This window comes from Aspergillus lentulus (genome assembly GCF_001445615.1).
Source record: "Aspergillus lentulus DNA, contig: Alt12, strain: IFM 54703, whole genome shotgun sequence".
Lineage (NCBI taxonomy): Eukaryota > Fungi > Ascomycota > Eurotiomycetes > Eurotiales > Aspergillaceae > Aspergillus > Aspergillus lentulus.
Window position 1 is genome coordinate 2389694 of NW_028322115.1, and position 13439 is coordinate 2403132.

A 13439-nucleotide genomic window follows, 5' to 3' on the forward strand; every position below is an offset into this window, starting at 1 on the left:
CCATCACAGTTGATCGCCCCCTTCTGCTGCACTCACGAAGGATCTCTAAGCGCCCAGCCCCATGACGGCTCCCCTCTTCTAGCGTTAAGATAGGGGCGCTTCCACCTCCTTTGCTCCACGAATCATCGGCGCAGAATGGCTTCAATCATCCCTGCCAGGACGTGATGCCACTTGCAGCCCAGCGTCTTGGAAGGCCCCTCGATCCAATCCGACGACAAGATTGGTTGTCCCCTCACAGGCGCAACACTGCCAATTCTCAACGGACCTCTCAAGCACAGAGGAATGAGGCAGACGCTACCGCCAACTTTCAATCTTTCAACCTGCGGGTGTGGTCACATCAAAGTCTCCTGCATTCTCACTCGTCCAATTTTTGTCACCTTCCTGCGGTAGTCAAGTCAGGATGTGAATGCTGCTGCAGGACCTGGCCTTCGGGCTTTATTCGCTCTCTTTCAAAAGGACTTGAACACCCTCCCTATTTGGTTCCTCTGGCTGCTGCTCGCGAAGCTTATTTTCCTTGCCTCTTTGATGATGATCATTTTCTGCGGTTCGGACGGTTGAACTGTTCGCCAACTGCTTGACTTGACTCGAACACTTCCGTAGGAGTTTCACATCCGAAAAGAAGACGGCCATTCTCTTTTGTTTGCAGGACTACTTCTGCTGTTGCAGTTGACTTCATTATCCCTTGCCTTCCGTGAAGATCTCACATACATCATGGTGCTTCAATTTTCGATATCACAATGGGCGGCGCTCATCGCACTGCTATGCGCTGGACTGGCCAATGCCCACACCGTCATCACATACCCAGGCTACAGAGGAAACAACCTCCACACCAACGGCACTGTCGAACAGTCAAATGGTTTGGGGCAAGCTGAAGTTAATGGCTCGCTAATCTTCCCCTACGGCATGGAGTGGATGTATCCTTGTATGAACAACCCGGCTAGCCTTCGAGTCTGTCCATGAACGTGTGCACAGCTAATGAATTATCGTATCATTTCTGCAGGCGGAGGTATGCCGACAACCACTAACCGAACGAAATGGCCGGTCGGAGGCGGCGCTGTTGCCATCCAACCTGGCTGGTTCCAGGGTCATCAAACTGCCCTCATCTACATCAATCTGGGCCTGGGCACAATCCCTCCGAACATGAGCCATCCTATGGTCGCTCCCTTCCAGATCACAGGTCCCACCAATAACCCTTATCCTGGTACTATCTGTCTGCCACAAGTCCCTCTGCCGGCAAACATTAGTGTGAAGCCAGGGGACCACGCCACTATTCAGGTTATCGAGACTGCCAAGCACGGTGCAGCTTTGTACAATGTATGTCCCCAGCTCTTTGCCAAGTGGCTGAACCTGACCATGATGCAGTGCGTGGACATTGAATTCGCCGAGCCGTCGGAGGTAGAGGAAGTGACGCGTAACAACTGCTTCAACTCAAGCATCATCAGCTTTGGCGAGGTCTTCACAACAACGTCGCTCACATCAGCGGCAGCGCCCAAGCCGTCGCTGCTGAGCGTGCTGCCTGTTTACATGGTAGCATTGCTCAGTTGGGCGATGATGTAAATATTTGTTTTACTTTGGCTTTTGTGGCTCGTTTTTGCATTACATACCCAGTTTGAGTATACTATTTCATGAACTTTGCGAGTCTTCTTGTCTATGACACCTCACACTTTCCTTGTGAGCCACGCATTCTTATTGTACAGGCGTTATAGGTTACGAACCCCATTACCAAAGCAGATACTTGTTGATCAAAAGTCAATGTATGGCTTCAGACGCTAATTGACCAAATATTATTTACCATATGTCCAAACACAAATTTACAAAGTTCATTACGCGTTCATTCGAGACTACGCACCAGGCGCAGAATCGCATTGGCAACCTCATCTGGACTCTCCTGGGGCGCCCAATGCCCAACCCCATCAATCAACCTCAGGAACCTAAAATCGCTGCACACCTCCCCATTCACCATCTTCTCCATCGCCCCTGGTTCCTGGTAGATCCCCCAGTCCATCTTCCCCGACACAAAAGCACAAGGCACCTCGATTTTCTTCCCCGCGAACGTGTCGAAATCCTGCGTGAACCGACCGTCCGCCGCCGTCCGCACTCGATACCAGTTCAACCCGCCCTGGAACCCCGTCCGCCCATACTCCGCCACATAAACGTCCAGATCAGAATCCGGCAGCCAGGCCTGCGAAAGCTGCTGGGCTTTCTCCGGCTCGTTTTTCATGTCGAGCGCGATGGCTTCGGGCATGGTAGCGTCTAGCGGCATGATATAGTAGAACGGTAGTCGAAGTAGTTCATCTGCTGTCCAAGACTTTAACGGACGCGGGTAGTTGCGCGCGCACGAGCCGCTCTTGAGGTGAAAGTATCCGCGCAGGAACTCGCGGAGTCGGCTCGGGGGAAGGCTCATCTCGTTGCTTGCAGAGGCGGTGGAGTAGTACCATTTGTAGTGTCTGCGGCTGCGCTGGGCCAGCTCGGCGTGGATGCTGTTGCTGGCGGAGGATTCCATGCCGCTCCCGCTCCCTGTGGTTCCGTGGACATGGTCAGGGTTGTTTGCAGTGTTGAATGGTAGCGATGGCGTGCCGTTGAACGGATGGCTCAGCAGGAGCACGCTCTCGAAGAAATCTGGCCGGATCAATGCGCACATGGCGGCGGATACGGCGCCGCAGTCGTGGCCTACAACGCAGCGCACGGAGCGGTACCCCAGGGCGTGGACGAGGATCACCATGTCTCGTGCTAGCGAGGTGAGCGAGAAGGTGAACAGGTCTACCTCGTCGTAGCTGCGGGTGTCCCAGCCTGTGGTGCGGCCGAATCCGCGCTGGTCGGGGGCGACGGCGTAGTATCCTGCTTCTGCTAGACGGGGGAGGATCTTACGCCATGAGAAAGCCAGTTCGGGGAAGCCATGAAGAAGCAGGATCAGAGGACGGTTGCGGTCCGGAGAATAGCCGGCCTCGAGGATGTGGAAGCTGAGGGCGGAGGTGGAGACGGATCGACTGGAGACATTAGGGGGAAGGGGGAGGGATGCCATCATTATCTAGATATCACTTTGCTTTGGACGTTGATGGAGAGAAGGATCTTCTGTCTACCACGCAACAGTTAGCACGAGCTTTGTGCATTCGGATGGTATGGATCTATAGATTTTGTGGCCTGTTTCTGTAGATCTACATTTCTCCACGTTAACGCCGAGTATATATGTTGGAGTCTCCATAATGATCAGCCTTATTGATTACCCGAAAACCAAGGCATAAATTAAAGGCAATAAGGCAGACACAGTTGTTCATTGGTAGCCTTACTCCGTATTTTCAAGGTACCACTAGCTGGAGTTGACAGATGAAACCTCAGGCACCGACACACCCACACCCGCATACATCATCGATCGATGCCTTACAGAAGACATTCAATCCTGCAGCAACTCTGCAGTACGTAAGAAGACCCTAATTTATCAGTCTTGGGGAACTTTAGATCCTCATCGAGACAAGAAAAAAGCTAAAAAAGAGACGATCCACCAGATGACCCAAAGGAAAAAAGAAAAATCGGCAATGCTCAATCACTCATTGACCTGACTTGGACCGACCTCTAGTCCATGACGCAAAGCGTGCCCCTTCGATCCGCACTCTCTCACATTTTGCTCTGGATCGGCATTATCCCCCTTCTAGGGAGTAGGGACTGGCAACTCCCCTCTGTTCATCGTCATTCGGAACTGACTTACTTGATTTCTTCATTCAGTTTCGCATCAATTTCTTCCTTCCCTTCTTTCGCCCCTGTTCCTCTAATACGTCTCCGTTAATACATTGAGGGAATCTTCCGCCCTTCTTTTTCCGCATTCCCCCTCTCGCTGACAACGCAGCACAATATTGCCAGGCCGTCCGAAGGCTTTTCGAACGTCACGGAGTTTACGGCTAGAAGACCACCAATATATCCGTCGCTGCTCTGCGTGATATACATTAAAGTGCAGTGATAGATAAGGCACGAAGAGAAACCCGTGTCTTTGTCGACATTAGCTTCCATGTCCGCCGTTTAAGGGCGGACGCGACGATATCGAGTTTCTTTCGCTGGAGGACCCAACATGTTCCGCAGAAAGAGAAGCACATCTCGTCATCAGGTGAGCTTTGCAATCTAGGCGTATTTCGCATATTGAATTAGTTGAAGCTGATTCTCATTGCTATTCCCTAGCCTCTCTCCACGGTTAATTCACAGTCCGCCCAGTCCGCTGCCACCCATGCCTTCCTTAAATCCCAACCCTCCTCAAGCAGCCTGTCTTCTGCTGCGGCGGCGGCTGCTCTACGAAGTCTCACACCTACCCCGACGCCCGTCGAAAATGTCCAGACAAAGAGAATGATTCAAAGGCGGGCCTCCGTAACTTCGCAAACCAGCATGACGGGTAGCCTCCGTCCAGCCAGCAGGACAGCCCTTCGTCGCAGCAATAGCTCAAGCTCCATGAGCAACAGAACGTTCCGAGAACAATCTCCGCGCCGACCGGCTACCAGTAACGGCCAAGTGGATGTCGTTCCGCCCTTGCCCTCCATGCCTCAAGGATTCGGAGGCCGGAAAAATCCTGGTCGACGCTCCGTCAGCCTGGAGCCAAGCGTGCGGTTCAATTCCTCGCCCACAAATAAGACGCCGGGTCGCGGTATGAGTGTCGACAGGTCGCTGCGATCGCCGTCCAGCCAGTCACCCCTCCAATCCCAACCATTGTCTACCGTTCCTGAGCTCGAACGAACAAGCAGTCGGAACTCAATCAATTTCTCATATCCGATGAATGGTCGACCAACTTCCCCAACTGTCTCGCGTCCGTTTTCCACCCAACATGAGGCCTTGGCTAACGTGTCGCTCAATCATGAGCTGTCACCCGCCACGTCCCCGAATGCTCGGGTAGCGAAAAGCCAGGAAATGAAGAAGACAGCTGGGCTCGTTACCGGAAGCCCCGGGAGGACTGCCTCTTCTGTTGGTACCGCTGTCGCAGCTGCACAGGCTGCTGTGGTACCCAAATCCGATGGAACGGGTCACTCTCCTCTGGCCAGTCGCTTCGTCAATCATCGAGAAGCGGCCACTAATACACATGCGCAGAGTCAGGCCTTGCGACAAGTATCCTCATATGCGACGGGACCTAAGCAGACACCTACCGTACCGGAAGAAGACCCCCAGGGTGAAGAACGCGCGGGACCTGATGGAATCGGGAGCCGCTTCAATCATCCGCGCGGTGGAAGTGCTTCGCCTATCGACGACTTTGTGCCCAATTCTTTGGAGCACTTGTATGCAGCGGAACCTTCAATTATCAGAACGCCAGCCACACCGGACGACAAGGATGCACGCCCTACTTACCCTGTCCATTCCGCGGAGTTAAATGAATCGGCAAGGCTAGAGAATGGGCTACAGCAATCCCCCATCCGTTATTCCAGCAGCAGCCCGGGTAGATCTGCTCGATTTTCATCTCAACTTGCAGTCACTGGAATTGCTGAGCATCAACCTCCTCCGAGATCCGTTTCACCGGTCAAATCAGCGCTGAAGAATGCGCGGAAAAGCTCATTGTCTCCTGATGGGAGAAATGGAGGTATTCTCCGTCCAGGCCCGTCAATCAGTGAGCTATCCGACGCCACTTCTGTGGCTTCAGACGATGGCTCCAGACTAGGCTACCGTAGGAAGCCTGTCAAGGTAAGCTTTGACGATGATACCGAAATTGTTGGAGTTGCAGCGAGTCCGCCGACCTCACCGGAGGAACTAACCCCCGAGCCCCCTGAAAAATTCAGGGCCAGAACTGGATGGTTCGGGGTAGGTAAGCGGAAGACATCACAACGGGATACCGTGCGTCCTAATGAGTTCGATGAGGTTTTGAAGCCCCGACCTGCTCTCCCATCTTTTGGCAGTATAAGAGGACGCCGAGAGGACGAACCTGAGCCCGCCCAGCCGGACTTCAGTGACAATGAGTCTACTGCCTCGTCTGAGTTCGATGCAGTGGTCTCCGGCTGGTCTGTCTCAACTGACCATCCCGTCCAAGGCATCATGTCCCACCCTTCCGTAACAAATCATCCATCTGACACAGAAGTCGGTCGCATTGCCCTCGTTGAGCCCTCTGAAGGACCTAGCGGCCAAACGAATAATGAAGTAAGACAAGATGGTGACTTAGTCCATGAGCCGGCGTCTCAAGCTTCTCAGGCTCTGAAACTGTCGGTAGCGGATGCACACTTAATGCGAGAGCAGGGACCATTAATGACTCCAGATGTGGAGTTAGCGCTACAGGGTATGGTGGCCCAGACAACCTCACCTGGTGCCGAAAAAGGGCGTTCAAGTCTTGAGATATACAGAGTTCCCGGTGGTTTTCCGCGAACCTCGTTAGAACATGAGCCCAAAGCTGCTAGTAGAAGGAAAGGCAAGAGGAGATCACGTGGCAAGTCTATCGACGAAAATATGCCGAATGGCAAGGAGAGCGATGACGAGTCAGGGGAAAGTATCTACAGCGACGCCGAGGAGGGCGTAGATGGTGATGGCTTTGGCTCAATCAATGCTATCGTGGATGCCCGGATAGCTCAAGGTAAAGATGGCCGGCCTGTTGATTCTCTCCTCAACAACACATTCTCCAAAGACGACACTCGCGGATTCGGAGCTAAGTCCACCAATGGAGCGGCGAACAGGCTCGAAGAGTCAAGTCAGGCCGATTGCGCAGCAACTCCCGCGCAAGCGCAACCTGCCGACTCTCCCACCTCCGCACAAGCATTTTCTACACGGTCTACAGTTCAGACGCAGACGACCGCCAAAGACATACATTCGTCCGCACGCGCGAGTCAAGCGAAGAGGCCCATGTCAACCATAGTATATAGTGATTCAGGGCTTCGTGATGTTGTTGCAAAGGATGGCTCATTACGCGACCTATCGGGCAACGGCACCTCTGCTTTACGTCGAGCCGATTCTGAGCGGGCCAAAAAGAGGCCTGTGTCATTCGGGCCGGTCATCCAAAAGGAAATCGACCCAGCGCCTTCTAGCGAGAGACTTATCAACGGCAGAACGCCCCGCGTGCCTCAAAGGAGGATGTCTACCGGAAGTGACTCATCCAGCAGTTTCATAAGGTCCACGCGCCGTGCCAAAAAAGGTGGGCAGCATACCATGCGTCGCACCATGCGGGAAGGCCCTCCGACCCGCGCCATGCCGCCGTCTCCCGGCCGGGCATCATCCCCCACAGTAGAAAGTCGGCCTCTTTCTTCAGGGTCGGTCACAGGTACCATGCGCACTACATTGCGGAGTGGACCCAAGAACGACAAGACTCCGAGCTTCTTCTCTAGCAGGTCTTCGAAACCGAAGGCTACCAAGACAGCTACACCTCGTTTCGTATCACGATTCCCAGATTCGGATGACGAAGATGCTGATTTCCGGCAGCGGAAACTTCAACGTCGATACGATGATTCCAGTGACGATGAGCAAGGCCGCGTGATGCACACTCTACGCCCGGTTCGCGGCATTCCTCGACGGCAGGGCACAAACGACGGCGATTCGACGGAACTGGAAGATAGCTCTGAGAACGAGAGGCCGGCCACCCCTGCACCAGCAGCTGCCTCCAAGAAACCTGATCTTCCTTCGCACGACCCAGGACTTGCTGCAGTGGCCAGGTCCCGTGGAATGACAGAGGAGGAGCTGGATGAGTTCCTCCACCGGCCGGCTAAGGGGCGAGTGTCTGGGATTCTGGGCCGGTTCACTTTGAAGAAATCCAGGCCACCCATGGAACACAAGGCCTCCAAGTCCAACCCGGAGGACCTTGCTCACATGCGCGACGAGAATTTGCTGAATCCCGGTCGGGGAACAACAGTCACAACCGTCACTGCCAACCAGTCCGGGACTTCCCCTTCGAAGCTCACCAAGGGAGGCTTGAAGAAAGCGAACGGGAACAGCTGGCCAATGGACTCTGGGCACAAAGGGTCAGAAGCCGCAGCAGATGCTGAAACTGTGGCAGAACAGCACCCTGTAGCGACCGATGCATATGGAGACGGAAGTGCATCTATTGCCCGCCATAGTGAGCCCACCGCAAGCGACAGCGCAATCAATATGCAAAGCTCCGAAGCCACACCTCCGCGCGAGGAACAACACTTCACTAACAGCAATGGCAATAATAACGTCAGCGCAAAGGATATCGTCTTCCCACAGGGAGGGCGGAAGAAACGGTTTCCTCGTCTCCGAAAGGCATTCGGCATGCGCAGCTAAGGGGAGCCGAATGATGTCTATTCGCTTCTTCCACTACTTATATTGAAGCATATTTGCTTGTAATCTATACAGAATTTGGCAGGCTCTCTCTTGAGAAGGCTTCTGATAGCTGCGTGTGCTATGGATTCGTCGAGGTGCCGACCTTTCTCATGTTTCTACGATACTACGAATTACTACGCCTATACAGGAGGGAGCTAGTGCTCCCTATTTGCCGTGATTTTCAATACTTTGCTCCCAACCGCCCTTTCAATCTAATTTGCTGTGATACCTTCGCTTCTCTCCGCCGGCCACGCAACGTGTGGACGCATTGCTATTATAACAACTCCTACATAGGAGCAGGCTTGATTTATTTTCTTTTTCTCTTCTCTTCTTCTTCCGTGTCGTTCTTCTACAATTTTTCTGAGATATATAATAATGATTTTGGCGGGACATGGTTCAGGAATACGGATAATATGGGTAATGGACAAAAGGTTAGGGTTAATGGTCTTAATACATCATCTTAGGTTCGAGGAGTTTTGGGCCGAAAGACTATCACTGTTGGATAGAAGGAAGATGAAGGACATCTGAAACATCTATGAATTATCTACCGGATACATAATGTCATTTTTGAATCGCTCATTGACGGATAAGACATTCACTCTTTCTGATGGGTCGCTGGTTTCTTCAGGTGTTCATTATGGAGTACTAACAGCACCTCAACTGAAGCCTGAGTGTCCAAAATACGAGTACGCAGTTTGTGCCCTGATTATCCTTCATCAAAATGAGCTTCGTTGAGCTGCTGAGTGCATGCAAAAGTACCCGATGATCGGCTGTGTTGACCCGTGCAACAACCTCGGGATGGGAAGCTAGGAGACATGGGAACGAGCGCTTCGCTCTCCACCCATGAGTCCACTTTCCAGTGATTCCGATCTCGTGCAAGGGCCCACACGGCAAACCAAAGGGCCAGAGGGCAGACACGACAGCCGCTTGCACCAACCTCTTGCTTTTCCTTTGGTCGGGTATCTATCGGTAGACATGGGAATGCGTCTACAATTGGACAGCCCACGCCGGAGATTGGGTTGAAGCTGTGGCGAACGACTGTCCATTATTATTAATATTACCTTGCTGTCTAAGAGCAAGGTAACGAAAAGGGATACAGCTTGAGAAATTCGATGGCTGGCGGGCGCGTACCCGTGAAACCAGAGCAATCATCATAGAGATCAGAAGCAGTAGGGTGGAGCGCTTTAGATCAGGGCTGTCAGCCTGTAGAAAGCTGCTGGTGGTCTTGAGAGGGGAAGACCACGGCTTCTCCGTGTAATGAACGGCGGGAAGTGAGATGGGGACGGCCGATGAAACCTCAACTCCAATGACGGAAGTCCACGAATATTGTCTGGTTCAATTGCAGATGGGCCAGAACGATGGAAACTGCCAGAATGCTGTAACTAGAATTAGGAACAGTATCTCCTCCATATTGCCAGTTGATTCTCTCCATCACGCTGGCAGAGACAGCTCAATGCTGCTCATTGCTTAGTCGAGTTGGTGAGTAGAATGAACTGCGCATAAGCCACCACCAAGGTCGATCGTCCCAGCCCAGTAGCGCCAAGGGATCCAGATTTCCGATTCGACCCGCGGAGAGGTTCACGTTGCCATGGAGATTGGTGTCTTTTTTGAGTTTCAGCTCTGTGTAAGTGCCATGCTGGCCAGCCTCCAGACTTTTATCACCGATTGCATTATCATTATTATTGGGTGTACGGCATATGAAGAGGAGAACTCATTCCATGGGCTGGAATGTATTATCCCCATGCATGTGAAGGTTCACCCTCTTCTGAATGGAACAATAATGTTTTAATAGACCGCTTGATAGTGATGTGTATTATTTCGAAGCATTGTTGGCCGCTATGTCGATGGGGCCGTTCGTATGCAGCAGGATGTACGGAGTAGGCCGATGGAGTCAATCAGAACTAGCTATATATATCTAGCATCAATGACCTTTGCAGTTAGCACATGCTTTTCCTTGAGCATAAATTGACCCTCAAGAGGCAAGAGTCGACGAGAATAATAGTGATTTTCTTTCATACCGTTTGGAGAAAGTGACTATCGCCCGCAACCTCGGATAGATGAAACCCCAGAGGGTCTTTCTAACCGGGAGGCTGGAAGAGACCCAAACGGGCAAAGCGCAGTAAACAAACGCGTGGAAACAAGAAGCAGCAGCATTGGATGGATGAATTGATGTGATGATTGACGGATTGATGGATTGATTGAATGATACCATTCTGTTGCTGTATGGGGGAGGTTTCCTGGGTGTACTCCGTAGAAAGTAAGGTGTTTGTTATGATTAGATACAGTCGCAGTAGTGAACGATGGCCTCTCCCTTCCTATTTCAAGCCCCTCATCCTCTTCTTCTTCTTCTTCTCCTTTTCTCTTCTCTCCTCTCTTCCATTCCTTCTTCATCTTCCTCTCCAGCATTCCTGAGTTTATCTCACATTCCCCCCTTCCTGTCAACCACAGATTAGATTAGATCTATCTAATCTTCTATCTAATTCTCACTCCCGCGAGAAAGACTTCTCTTCTAGTAAAGAGTCTTTTCTTGTCTCGCCTTTCGAGTTGTTTCGCAACAGTTCGAAAGGGATTCGAGAAGAGACGCCCAAAGGACAGCCAATCTGGACTTTGACGCCCGCGTCCCCATCCCCTTCAGTGTCTTCCCGTCGTCGTACCGGAGTGACGCTGTTCCTGAGACTACTCTGACTAGAGTAGAGGGAGAAGTCAATCTCGATCGTACTTCGCACGTCGAACGGGAAGATACTCGAACCTCTGCTCCTCTTCCCGACCCTCGTGTCTACGGAAGAGAAGAAGTCGATATCCATATCACCAAGGACCGTCTCCGCGCACCTTCTCGCAAGGGTGACGATTTCCAGGTCATCTACGAAGACCGTGCCCACAAGGATTCTCGCGTCCCTGAGGTAGAACTTTCGCGTGAACGGTAAGCATTTCTTTCTTCCCACGAATTTCTTTTTTTTTATTATTACTTCCACGGCCCTTGAAAACTGCTTGGTTTCTATTCGTTATTTTCCCCCTCCTGTGGGCTGTCTTTTTTGGGCTGTGATGATTTGTTTTCTGTTGATTTTCTCCGAGTGCCTCGTGCTTCTGCATCAATCTACATTTCCAGCTGGGAAAGTGGAGAGGGTGAGAGAACCAGGCAACAGGCGGAAACACAGCGAAAACAAAGCAAAACAAAACAAAAACAATACAAGCACCAGAAGAAGCGGTGACGCCCCAAAGGCTGCATCAGCCGAGAAAGTGGCACCACAAGCCTAGACTAGAGCGGATGAGAAATGGCGAGCTATCAATTTACGCAGTAAGCTCGGTGCTTTTGCTCAGCCGGGCCTAACTTGATTAGCCGCTCCATCCAATCTATTTACGTGGCACAAAGACCAAAACAAATATCAAAACAAATGCCTCCAGAAAAAGAAAATGACATCCAATGAGCGGTGTCGGCCCGTTCCCTTACCCAATCCCCCCTCTCGTGTCCCCAATCCATGGTTGTCCTGTCTTCCTATTTCTTGTTTATCATTCTCTCTCGGATAGTATCTAACATTCTCCTCCGTTCCCACCCCCAGATACCGTGAACCCACTTCTCGCTACGAACCTTTACCTCCCAAGCCCGTCTACGACCAGGCCCTTGAGTCCCAGCTTGACATCACTGAGCGAGAGTATCGTCGCCGTACCGACCCTACTTACGACGTCAACGTTTCGTACGGTCGTCACCAAGCTCCCGTAGACTCTTACCAAGCCTACCAGCCCCAACAGACTTCCGACGTCTCTCTCCACCGGTCCAAGACCGAGATCGACATCTCCTACGACAAGGCCTACGCTCCTAAGCCTCTCGAAACCCGCAAGGGAGACTCCTTCAGCCGCAGCGAGCTTACTGTAGAGTCTGTTCCTTCTCGTCCTTCCTCCGTCGCTTCGATCTCTCAAGTCAAGGTCCTCAAGCCTTACACCGCTATCGACCAACCCCCTGCTCGCAAGATGGGTTACTACGACGACGACGGTAACTACCACTCCTTCCGCCGTGGCGTGGAGCGTGCTGTCGACCGCATCACGCATCCATTCCACCACCACCATCATCACCACGATCGTGAGGAAGTAGTCATCGCTGACGAACGTGGCCCAGTTCGTTACCGTGATGGCGTCCGTGAGGATGTTCGCATCGTCGAGCCCCGCGCCAGCAAGACCACTGCAGAATCCGTCCCCATCCCCTGCCACTTCATCCGCATCGGCGACATCCTGATTCTCCAGGGTCGCCCCTGCCAGGTGATCCGGATCTCCGTCTCCCCCCAGACCGGCCAGCACCGCTACTTGGGTGTCGACCTCTTCACCCGTCAGCTGCAGGAGGAGTCCAGCTTCGTCTCCAACCCCTCCCCCTCGGTTGTCGTTCAGACCATGCTCGGTCCCGTCTACAAGACCTACCGCATTCTGGACCTCCACGAGGATGGCACCCTCACCGCCATGACCGAGACCGGTGATGTCAAGCAGGCCCTTCCCGTCGTCACCCAGGGTCAGCTTTTCCGCAAGATTCGCGACGCTTTCTCTGAGGGCCGCGGTAGCGTCCGTGCTCTGGTCATCAACGATGGTGGTCGTGAGCTCGTTGTTGACTACAAGGTCATCCACGGTTCCCGTCTGTAAGCATCTAAGCCTCTTTAGGCTTAGTCAGCTTGGGTAAACGGAACAGGTTAGTTTATCCGCTTTGTCACCCATACACTATGATCCTATGAACCATGGTTGTTTCTTTGACCCAGGGGAAATCCCATCACAAGACGCTGACGTCATTAATCTAGTTACGAATCTATCTATCTGCTGAGCGAAAACGATAATTTATATGGTATGGCAATTGCTTGTATCTGACATGATGGACTACACGATTGGAATGGCCTCTTGATGAAAAATGAAAAAGAAAAATGACAAGCACGACTTTTTTTGGTTCATCCCGATTTTCTTGTATCAGTCATGGCCACCTTGTAACTACAGCTAGATCATAATGCTACTTACGTCCCCTTGATCACATACTTAAAGCGAATTCTGTAGACTTGTGGTTACATTACGAATTAAATGTCATTGTGTATCCTTTTATGTCAAGAGTCGTTGTCATTGACGCTGATCCAAGAACATCTTGGCCGTCATGAATCTTAATTAAGCGATATCGCTCTATCAGCGATTAGTTATTGACTATCCTGCCAGTTGAAACATTCAATTCATATAGTTCACTTAGCAAACCAGAGTAG

At 51.9% G+C, this 13439-nt stretch overlaps 4 protein-coding genes across 4 annotated transcripts; 3 read left to right on the top strand and 1 right to left on the bottom strand.

Moving 5' to 3' along the window:
- Nucleotides 1-711: 711 nt before the first annotated feature.
- Nucleotides 712-1557, top strand: ALT_6704 (copper acquisition factor BIM1-like domain-containing protein; the record flags this gene model as incomplete). The annotated part of the gene is made up of 3 exons (XM_033561860.1): nucleotides 712-922; nucleotides 1001-1314; nucleotides 1363-1557. 3 exons carry the CDS (start codon nucleotides 712-714, stop codon nucleotides 1555-1557), a joined length of 720 nt encoding a protein of 239 aa, XP_033417751.1.
- Nucleotides 1558-1831: 274 nt separating this feature from the next.
- Nucleotides 1832-3025, bottom strand: ALT_6705 (alpha/beta fold hydrolase; the record flags this gene model as incomplete). The annotated part of the gene is made up of 1 exon (XM_033561861.2): nucleotides 1832-3025. One exon carries the CDS (start codon nucleotides 3023-3025, stop codon nucleotides 1832-1834), a length of 1194 nt encoding a protein of 397 aa, XP_033417752.2.
- Nucleotides 3026-4060: 1035 nt separating this feature from the next.
- On the top strand, nucleotides 4061-8181 carry ALT_6706 (uncharacterized protein; the record flags this gene model as incomplete). The annotated part of the gene is made up of 2 exons (XM_033561862.2): nucleotides 4061-4096; nucleotides 4168-8181. The coding sequence occupies 2 exons, from the start codon at nucleotides 4061-4063 to the stop codon at nucleotides 8179-8181; spliced, it is 4050 nt and encodes a 1349-aa protein (XP_033417753.2).
- Nucleotides 8182-9808: 1627 nt separating this feature from the next.
- Nucleotides 9809-12843, top strand: hexA (putative Woronin body protein HexA; the record flags this gene model as incomplete). Its single annotated transcript, XM_089600119.1, has 3 exons — nucleotides 9809-9844; nucleotides 10779-11140; nucleotides 11778-12843. 3 exons carry the CDS (start codon nucleotides 9809-9811, stop codon nucleotides 12841-12843), a joined length of 1464 nt encoding a protein of 487 aa, XP_089455581.1.
- Between the last annotated feature and the right edge of the window lie 596 nt (nucleotides 12844-13439).